The 11,426-nt window shown below is 35.4% G+C and overlaps 1 protein-coding gene across 1 annotated transcript; it reads right to left on the bottom strand.

Moving 5' to 3' along the window:
- Positions 1-229: 229 nt before the first annotated feature.
- Positions 230-10,457, bottom strand: LOC114544912 (the record flags this gene model as incomplete). The annotated part of the gene is made up of 12 exons (XM_028563398.1): positions 10,223-10,457; positions 9,474-9,821; positions 9,230-9,262; positions 8,442-8,888; positions 5,929-6,240; positions 4,481-4,716; positions 4,249-4,401; positions 3,780-3,874; positions 2,653-3,253; positions 1,681-1,799; positions 535-806; positions 230-296 (listed from the first exon to the last, which is right to left on the bottom strand). Coding segments are annotated over exons 1-12 (2,918 nt in total), but the record flags the coding sequence as incomplete, so codon positions are not given.
- Between the last annotated feature and the right edge of the window lie 969 nt (positions 10,458-11,426).

Genomic DNA, 11,426 nt, shown 5'->3' with positions numbered 1-11,426 from the left:
TTGAGACGATCCCCAACCATTTTATCAGTTTTAGAGCAATTAGTTGGTTTGATTGTTGAGTATATCCTCTTTTTTGTCTGAAAAATTTCGGCGGCAGACATTCCTGACGTTAAAATAGAACATATCTTAATCAGTGCACTCAAAGCTTCCCAAATGAGGCAAAGTTTCGCCTATTTTGTTTAAAGTTGTTATTTACATTGGAATATGACTTAAAAATCACGTCTCTTACTAGGTTCCGTCGCCATATTTATCCAGTGCAACTACCATTGTTATACCCACGACTACGGCAGGAGTACCTATGTAAAATGAACAGTTATCAAATTAATAATAAATATTACAAAATATATAATGACTTTTTTATAAGAAAAGAGTGATGATATAAAAATAATATTTTAATAGATATCATTTCTGCTAACTTTTTTCCGTTTTCAAAAAAAGCTAAAATTAATATCATCGAACTTGCTCTAAACGCAATTTCTGAAAGTTCACATTTTATTATTCCCTTTTAGGTGTATATAAAATTTTAAATCTTACCCCATGCAAACACACAGCATTTGATTAAAAGTTTAGCTCGGGACGGAGCAGAAAAGACTTTAACAAATGCCCAGTACATATTATACGCTTCTACTGCCATCCAAAATAATGCTGCTAACAAGAAGTAATGAAGGGCGATCGCCGCTGCCCGACAGCCGGCCAGTGATGATGTCCTGGTCTTCTCAACGGCAGCGATGAACACAATTAACGTCACCGACAACGCAATACAAAAGTTCAGCAAAATCTGGCTTGGAATTTGTGTTCGAAGATCCCTAAACAGGAAAAGGCAAAGAATATAAAGCGATTAAAGTAAATGCTATATAGACAGAAAATACGCATAGGAAACCAGCGAAGATTTTTGAATTAATTGTCAAACTTTAAGTTTCAAAACCTCGCCGAGAGTATGAAGTCCTAAATGTTTTCTACTTTTTCTGAAAATTATAGTTGTTGAACTTGCAAAATTGCAAAATCGCATTGAGAATAAGTAAAGTAAAAGCGCGTTGACAATGCAGCCTTCAGGCCCTTACATATGAGTTGGTAATTCGACTCGCGGAAAAGATATAAAAGACACCCTGAGAACTATGCTATTAAGAAACATAATTGGTTTCTCTAGCAGCGATCAGTTTTCAAGCCGCGAAGAGAAATAATTCGTTTGTCTTTTTGTAAATTGTTCCAGATAATAGACCGTTTTGGTAATTATGTCTCAACATTTTAATGTCAGAGTATTTTAATTTAAAAATGAAATGTATTTCAAGTTTTACTCTCACGAGCCACGTGCAAAGATGTAAAACATCCTTCTTCATGAAACACATGCTTTAAAAATATTTTTTTATTTTGAGCCAAGACCGCAAGGCTTATTATTGTGTTATGGCTTATTTTCAAACTTATTTGTCAAAATGAAAATATTTTTTCATGCATGTTTTGAAGAAGGATGTTTTCCATTTTTGCACGTGCCTTGTGAGAGTAATATCATTAGTTATATCATTTCACGTCCGCGTCGTATACATTTGCATGGTGTATCTTAAGGTCCTTAATATCGCTTGTGGAAAACCTGCATTAGACACCGTTTTTGTAATATTGCCTCGGTTTTCTTCAACTCATAAACTGAACAGTTTAAAATATGCTTCGATAAAATTCGATATTCACCTCAAAATTAGTATCGTAAATATTGTCAAGATGAGCCCAGCCAATGAGAGCGCACAGCCGATGTAACTTATTACACCAAGTATTTTGTCATGTGCAGTCTTCTCTCCTGGAGCTATGTCCTAAGAATAAAAAATTCAAAACCTTTTTTCTATACCAATATGTTTACGTAAGACTGGATCCTCGAATTATTACAAGTTGTAGAAGTTGACAAAAGTTTAAGCCATGCATGCACAATCACGAATGGTACTGGAAAATATGAAATACTTTTAAAAGGTGATCTAGGTCATTAATTAAAGTATTTTTCTTTTATTTTGAAAAATATGAAAATCTTTTCATGACATGTTATAATTACAAGCCAAATTGCTCTGAGTGATAAAAGACTTGTAGGAATCTTCAATCACTTTAGTATACCCAAACCAAACACCCCGAATGGCATTGGTCGAAAGTAGACGATTTTTGTGAACACGATAACAAAATAGGTTTTAACTCTTGAACGACAGAATTAGTTTTATCCAGTTTAAATATTTTTGCCTCGGAGCTGAACCTGAAATAAATAAAACTTTTCCAGTACTAAACGTTATACAGGCTATAAATATAAAACTTCTACGATCGAACTGAATACACCACTTTTAGTTCACCTCCGAGCCAATTGTCTAGAGTTATCCTGCGCGAAATGAAGAGGATTGAGAATTTTAGTTTGCTAAGAAAAGCGACGAAAAAAGTTTTGCATATAATTATATATCATTAATTATTAATTATAGAGAACAATACAATAGAGCAATGAGACAATAGAATAAGCCAATCGACTAATTTTTTGAGGAAAAAAAACATTCAGAATCGATTACGGATCGGAACATTTAAGTTTGCATCCCTGTAATTTTTTAAAACAGGATAAATCGTGATTTTCAATGACCTAGACCATTAGGAAAGTACATATCTACGTATACACAGTATTGGTTATAAGAATCTTACCATCAACATTGCAAAGTTGGTAAAATGGTCGCAACTACAAAGCACCCTTCCATCTTCAAGAACGCGTTCAAACTTGCAACCATCTTGCGACCAATTTCCTATGCTGAAGTCCCAGTAAGAGCACAGAATGCTTTTTGTTTCGCCTCTTTCAATACTTGGTAGTGCAATGTTTACTGGAACACTTAAATTTGAAACTGACAACCCTTCAATACTTCCGGAAATTACAAGACTATTCAAGCGACTTGATCTCCTAGTAGTGTCCGCCAATGATAATATAAAGAATTTTGTTTCTCTATAGAGCACAAAAATGACGGTCTGGTTTGCGGATCTGTTTTTTTCAGTTGATTCGTTGAATATTGTTCGCGGAATTATAAGTGAAGGCGACAAGACTTGTGTTACTTCATTACTCTGTATTTTTGAAGTGTTATTTCTTGTTTGTGATTGATTTGTTTTGCTGATAATGCCAGAAAAATTAAGTCCGCTAAAGTTCTGTGGCTTCACTGTTTGTAAGCTAATATCAAAGTTTTTTTTCACCGCCTGAAGTTCGCTTTCCGGGCCAATAACCAATGATTCTGCAAACGTATTTAAAGTTTCAACAATCCTGCAAAGTTAAGAAGGAAGAAAGCTCATTATTAGACCTTAAACGTCTATATACTATAAAATATAGGGTAGAAACATTGCCGTTGCCTAGGTATTTGATCATTGTCTTTTTATGAGAATCTTCCATTTCAAACTATCTCTATCCAAATAAAAAATATTCGTATTCGTACAAAAATTTCGTTGAGAAAAGACGGGCAATACTTAGACCAATATTTAGAGCAATATATATTCTTAAATTCAGTGGACTGCATAATCGTTCTAGGCAAAAAGTATGTTAAAAAATGTTTCAAAAAGCTTTCTATTCATCTGACGTCCAGAAACATTGTCAAAATCCGTGATTGTGATGATTCCAAGTTTATATATTGCAAATATGAGCTGGTGAAAAACATTGCAAATATGAATTGGTGAAATGCAAATTAATACAAAAGCGACAGCCATTATGTAACTAATTTCAGGCAATGTTTTGACCCACGTCACACATATGACATATCCCTGCTTTATCAATTTAAAAGGTCTCGAATTATTACCTCGATGAAGAGTTTCGATTCTGTTGACTTTCTACGATATTTTTAAGTTGGGCATCCAGCACATTGTCTATGATTGTGAGGAAGTCGTCGAGAACCTACGTTTAAACATGAAGCAAAAGATAATTTCACAAAGAATCGTGCATTTAAAAAGCATGATTACTCATCCAATCAATGTGAATGTGAATGTGTATTCTGGTGCTATCAATCAGAAACATGGTTAGAAATATGACATGATAATCTACCTAGAAAATCGATATGATATTTCATACGATTCTTGTGCAAAACTTTTGTAAGTCTTAAAAATTAGTCTTAAAGTATCTTAAAAATTAGTATGCCAAATCACAAAGAATCGAAATTGTACGTATCTCACAGTCTTATTTTCAACCACCTTTGTCCAAATTTTTATTTCTTTAAGATCAACTTCCTATCTTCTATCCAAAAGAAAATTACTATTGGATGATTCACAAACCTCGTTTGCTTTTTCTTTCACCAGCGCAATGCTGTTTAATATTGTAGCGATATAGTCAATATCACCAGGGTTAAGAGTGTTGTTTTGATTAGTAGAAGACCATTCTTTAACCTCTTTAGTGATGTTCACAACGTTGCTACTATTAACTTCTCTCTGAAAACAATAAAAATCTTGTAAGATGGAAAGTTTAATCAGAAAGAAATTGAAGTGGGATTTGAAGGTATTTAGTTACCTGAGATAATAGGAAAAGATTTCCACTTCGCTGCTCCATATACTTGCAATCCGTAACTAAAGACGGCCCCCAAACACCCCCACTTTCTGTTTGGTTTGTAGAAAGGCAATCACGGCTCGCGATAGAGTCATTGTTATAAGGGCAAGCAATTGTGGCACGAATTCCGATTGCTGTTTCTGGCCACTGGAAAATTCCATATGCTTCCAGTGAACCAACTTCTTCACTCGGACAATAATCTTTAGAAAAAACAATGAGTATCATTATAACTAAACTAGGTCTATTGCATTTTCGTATAAAACGCTCATTACTTAGGCAGATTTCAATTGCAATTAGTTTTCTTTGTGTCAATGATACTGCTTAGCTGGGACCGTTCGATTCCTTAAGGTGGCTCCCTAGAGTTTTGAGAAAATTGTTGAATGCAGGTTTGATGATGTAGAATTAATCATCCATGTTGTAAATTATAGATTAAAATTAGCTTTAACGTATTGAAGCCAATTATAAGCCGTTGGCAAGGCAACAATGAAGTTTCAATCAGTAAGCTCAAATAAGACTGGAACGGTCACTATCTGACTTTCCGTCATTAATGAGTGAAACCAAGATGGCGGACAATGAAGCCTTTTTTTTAGGTATGATCCAGGGCTCTGGGGAAGATTTCAAAGGTGAAATCATAATTGCCGCAATTTTACATAGGAAATTTCCGCGTGGAGATCTGGGTCATACCTACAAGAAAGGCTATATATATAGTGTCCGCCATCTTTGCTTCAAACTTCCGACAGAGTGAGCGTTCCAGTCTTAAAAAAATTGACCGAAGGATTCACGAAATAATTACAATTAAATTATAGTTGGCGGCCATGTTGAAACGTCATTGCTATGGCAAAAGCTTTCACAGTTAATCTGTGAACAGTTTCTCAGCCCTAACGTACTGTACAATAGAATCAAAAGTATTATTGATCTTTAGTCGACAATATTGGTGTTAATTCGCAACAACAAACTTGCTATCTAGAATTTTTACAAAACTCAGGTTTTGCATACACGCTTCGAATGCGCAAATATTCATGTTAAAATAAACAGTCACTGTCAAAAGAAATGAGTCAGGCATACGGTGAATATATGAATATTTGCGCTCCCCGAAATTAAGCTTCTAGACCATAAATTTTCCGTAGTACGTACCCCACTCCATATTCAAACTAACGGCAAGACGAAATATTCCCGTAAAATTTTCTAAATAGATCTAGACGAACTTTGCGGATATTTCCGATATATGCGGATGATCCGCGTGTTTACATACACGAATATTTATTTGCCCAAATTCGTTCGAGACGGATTATCTGTCCAGTCCGTAGCAGAAAAGAAACAATAAGATTCATTCCAGTCCGGATAATCACTTTCCTGATTGCAAAAAAGCCATAAATCGGGCCAATATCATCGAGATGAGAAGTTTGACTTACCGTTGGTTAGCGGCAATTCGACTGTGGTAAAGGGTTGCGGAATCCCATCCTGTCCTATCGCCGTTAACAGCACTTCGTACTGTGAATTTAGTGTTGGAATACCGTTGAATTTATAATATTCTTTTGTGGTGTGATTGTGCTGGTAATTATTTTTTGAAGAATCAGGTCCCTCTCTCTTTCTCCATAATATTCCATATTCCTTAATCTCCTTCGTGTCTCGTAAACTGTCCCAATGTACGGTCCTTTCACTTCCCCTTGGCTTCACAACATTTGTTAATCGTGGAATACGTAATCCATTTGTAATTCGGCGATCTAATGAGAAAGGTATTTTTTATGCTTATGTGAAATAGAAAATTGTACTTCTCGAACAATGGAATAATGTATTTCCATATAAATAACACTGTAATTGTACGCATCTGGTTCAAAGATGTTTGTCCTATTCGGCTCAAATGAAAAGTTTAACCCTGCCATTTTAACCCTGCCACAGAAGCCGCTCAAAGCTTTTCGGTGTTAAACAAAATATAGAAGTGTAAAATTATTTTAATGATTGCTGCGGAGCGAGCGAGCCTGAAGCGAGCGAGCGTAGCAGCAGTCTAATTTGTGCAGAGAGGAGGTTCTGAACTAAATTTTATTTAGCGCAAGGAATTGTGGTCGTGCGCGTTTTTTATGCGTAGAACACACATTTTAAATTCGCTCATATACAGGATCTTCAAATTTTTGTTAAATTTCAAAGCTTCTGTTCTATTTTGACTATTCAAGGTAAGATATTTTCATCTTTCGTTCATATGTTACGTTTACAGTTGTTTACAATTCTAACTGGTATATTTATGAAACGCTAAAAGCATACAATCGATCACAGCTAGATTCATGCTGTATATATACGAACTATATAAATCATTCTAGAATATTAAGATGTACTATCCAATTTGCTAATTCGCTTTACTTTAGCAGTTGAGCTGTCAGAGCTGTGAAGCAAATCAAATCTTACTTACAGATGCTTTAAAGTCTTTTTTATCCATTGACATTTGTATTCTTTTGCTGATTTCCATATTTTGCATCAAATGATATTTTAAGTATGCGGCTTGACGCTTGCGAGTCGTGTTTAATAACATGACACAGTCGCAGATAAAATATGCAATTGAATTGATCGTCTAAATTGCCTGACTGGATCGCTCAGATTCGTGAAATGTTTGACTTATTTAAAATTAGGTTACTGTAAGCATAGGCATATGTTTTTATTCCTATTTTACAATGAGCTAAATGTTTTTGTTATTTAGTGCTTTTACCGGATCTTCACGTGGTTTCTGATTACACATCTTCTCGAGCGCGTTCAAAGTTCAAAGTATTAAGTGATGTTTTGTTACTCTTCACATGAAGTCAAACATTTACATGGACACAACAAAGACAAATAGCATATTTAAAAAACAAATATCCATGTTACCAAAAAATGTTCTATTTTGTTAAACATGTGCTACTGGGCCTGTATTTTCGCGGGGAAAATGTCGCTACGCGCGCAAAATTCTACCTAATATTACTATTAGTGTTAATACTCCTGTTGTGATTCGTATGTTAAAATATTTTTAAAACTAGCTGCTTCTAAAGACTTTGATTAAACGAGCTGCAACTCGCAAGACAGCATTGATATAGCATATATTGACCTAAATATTGACGTCATTGACAGTGTTCTCGCTAATAGGTGTTAATTCATGTACAGCCCCAGCGAGTTAATGCTCAATAGAGGTTCACTTTGCGTTTTTTAAACCTGCTATTGCTATTAGTTAAAACGGATTTAGTTTACTAACATTTCATATAACAATTCACTTGGACCCTAAAATGCTCGCAGCAATCTCTACCTTGCAGGTAACCTAGTTTTAGAATAGACACTTTCAATAATAACGTCAAAACTCGTCTCTCAACTGAGAGCCACCTTAAATAATATGGATATGGAAATCAATTTTACATTTGTTCGAGCTGGAAACGGAACTGGAGACGCATGATTCCACAAAGTGCAGCTCCCTGCAACTCTTAGTTCCAGTTATACGAATTAACTAGCACTATATTTTTAAGAAATTTGAGCTCAATTAATATTTCTCGATAAAACTGACAAAATGCCGATTTCAAGAAGCAATTGATAAAAAATTTCGGATACTTTTCCCCAATATTTTCAATCGTCCGTCGTTTCCCTGTTCGAAGTATCGTCTAGCTTGTAATCTACTGTCTGTGTGAAGGCGAGGGACATAACTAGCAGAGTAACATTGTTTTATTAGCGTTTCCTGGTGGTCTCGTTCTGCCTAACCACCGACCCCTCGTTGCTCGAAATTAGCATTATTTTATAATTATACTAATTAAGATTTTACTTCCACCACGAGTATACCGGCTTCCAATCAACTAAGAAACATAAATCTATTAGATAAACGAAACATGGGGTACAATATGATAACGAGAGGTAACAACAGTATAGTAGTGCAAGTCAAGTCTGGACTTCACTCTTTTTATATCTACTATACCATTACCATTTGTAAATCGTAGAATATTTTGCGAAAGCTCTTCTGCTTCAGACGTAATGGACTGTAATGTCGAGCAGTCAAAATCTGTCGTCATTATTTGAATATTATAGCCAGCTTTTTGAAGAATAGTGTTGATATGATGTATAGAACAAGGTGACGAATTGTCTGCGAAGAACAAACAATTTTCACGGAATGGTTTGTAAATTTCTCCGGAACATCCTCCATTTTTACTTCCTGGCACACAATACTGGAATTTCTTTAGGCAAAGATAATCTGATAACCTTGCTGCACATACTGGTTGGTTCAACGATTCCAGGGCATGAAATATTGGAAGATACATCGTGCTCAAGTTGAAAATTACTTCATCTTGTTGAGAACGATTGAGCGATGATTGTACAAATGTTGAGGTGTTACAAAATGGCTGCGGTTTCACATCAAAGCAGCATGATACATCTATGAAATGAATTAAAAATGCGGAGAGAAGGTTAAACTAATTTGAGTCCAGAAACGTAGGTTGCATCGCACTTGTGAATATGACCTAAAAACTTCTCTTGCCAAATACTTATCATTACTTTTATTACTTTTAATTTTGGTTAATGGGGCAGAAATATTTATATTAATTCTTGGTTCTAATATTCCTTACGCGCGTATCCTGAGGTCGCGCAAGTTTTGGCTTCACAAAAATACTTTATGGGGGTATCGTTCCAGTTGTTTATTAGGGTACACTGCATGAAATACTCTTATTCCTGTAGCAGATTGGTAACCATAGACATGACAGATGTTGAAATACTCACTAGGTCCTTTTCTTTCAGGCGTAGCTTTTGGCACTGGAAAATGAAATATTAATATTATTTCACGTTAATTTATAAACCATCGTCATCTCTGCATTTCGTCGACCATCCAATTTACCCTTACATGCATTCATTTGAATTGATAAAGTCAAGTGGACATGAAAAACGATTGTTGTTCTAATTATCCGCACTAACGTGCCAATGCATGAGGCAATTTTGGGAGTCGAAAAAAAACTCGAATACTTACGGAAGCATTTTGTATTTGTGGTATTTCCTGGAGTGGACTTGGACGAACATTGTTGTAATAAAGTCGAAATTGGGAATTTCAATTTCCTAATTGCATAACTGCAATCCATCGAGACCTGATCACACAAATCCGAACACGGTGGTAAAATCTTGCTGGAAACGATGTCGAACACAGGAAGATGAACGGAACAAATTAATAGTAAAAGATTCACAGAGCAGTAGGTGTACACTAAGGGATAGAAAGGATGCATTTGAAAATGTGCCATGTCTATGCTGTCTTGCGGCAGATTAGTTTTGCTGTAAAATGGCCGACAAGGAGAATCGATTGGTATATCTGTTCCTTGAGGACCTAAAAAATACAGAAATTGTGAACGGAGAAATGTATCCAAACCTTGTGAGAAAAGTGTTTTGAACTTAAATCATCAATTTGTAGAAGTACCGCGAATATATTTGTCCTATGCAGAGCTCTCTGTTCAGTGCAACTTATGTTAAAATGAAGAATAACTTGAATATAGATCAAGTAATGGGCTAAATAATCGCAACTATTTTATGCTCATAATTAGAAAATTTTAAAATAATGGTATCGTGTAATTTTAGCTACATGCATTGCACATGTACAACTTAGTACAACTCACATGTTCAACAATAAAATGGTTAATAAGTTGTATTGTATTTTATTTAGTCTCCAAACCATGTATAATCGTATCTATATGTAACTGTGACTCGTCAAATATAATAATTCTAACGTACCTGTCGTGGTTCGACGGGTAAAAAGAGTTGTGGTGGCGATTTGTTGAGTACTTAGCTTTGTGGGAAATGTTGTAGAACCACCGCCAGTCGAAACTGTTGTATTTAATATGGGTGTAGTAACATTCCCCGATGTTGGAGCTTGAGCTGATCTTGAAACTTGTGGATTAAGTGGAGATGAAGGATCAGGCTTCACGACTGTCCTTGATATTTCTGCAATAATACAAAATAAGATCATATAAGTTAATCAATTAAAATTATCTTATGCTTGTCCCCGAGCCGGTGGGCAAGAGTACCCATTCCGCCCAGAGATTTTAATTACGCCCGCGGGAATGGAAATGCGAAATTGAATTCACATAATTATCCATTATGTCATGCGGATAAAAATAAGAAATAGGGTTTAGAGGAGAGTTTTTATTGTCGCGTATTTTGGCGGGCAGTAAAAACGTTCACGACAAAAAATCTTTTCGGCGTACCACTCAAAATTAATTTATTTTAACTTTATTCTTTAGATTATGTTGTGAACTAAGTTTTGAACCGTTTTTGGTGATTGCAAAACAGCAAACAAAAGAGTTATTTCAAAATATCAACAATGTTATAAATGTTAACGCCATTGTCACTGATATCATTACAAAAGTAGCTTCGATTCAAGTGCCATTTTCTTCTCGGCGTACACCGAGAAATTATTAAAAAGCAATATCAGCCTTTGAGGTCCCACGCATCGGACGCGATTCGCCAACGCAACGCGAATTTTATGTTTTCAGATGCAATAAATTGAATTGGGTCTATCAACCGGATGCGGATCCCGCATTTTAGCTGGCTGATGCGATATTTTCAAATACCGCACCACCTCTGGAGCTAGGAGTCAATATTTAAGCCTTATTCGACCTTACCAAGATGGACGATACCCGCATTCGGGAACATTCCACCTTACCTAGTCGAATATACCGAATAATGCGGTATATTCGACCTTCACTGAATTTTACTGTGGCAGTCTGTTTTATTCCTTTTCATGTACCATAGATATCCTGATCGAGTACACTAAAAGGAGAATAGTCGACGAATAGTGCAAATAGTCGACGAATAGTGCGAATAGTCATTAAAATAAATATATAAAAAGAAAGAAGTTGATCGCTTTTAAAATTACCATTATATCGGCGGCTATTCGCACTATTGGTCACTCTTCGTCGACTATTTGCACTGTTAG

Source organism: Dendronephthya gigantea, unplaced genomic scaffold (genome assembly GCF_004324835.1).
Source record: "Dendronephthya gigantea isolate DGI-Jeju-01 unplaced genomic scaffold, DenGig_1.0 001049F, whole genome shotgun sequence".
NCBI lineage: Eukaryota > Metazoa > Cnidaria > Anthozoa > Malacalcyonacea > Nephtheidae > Dendronephthya > Dendronephthya gigantea.
Note: the sequence above shows the minus strand (reverse complement) of the source record. Positions and strands in the feature narration are given on the sequence as shown.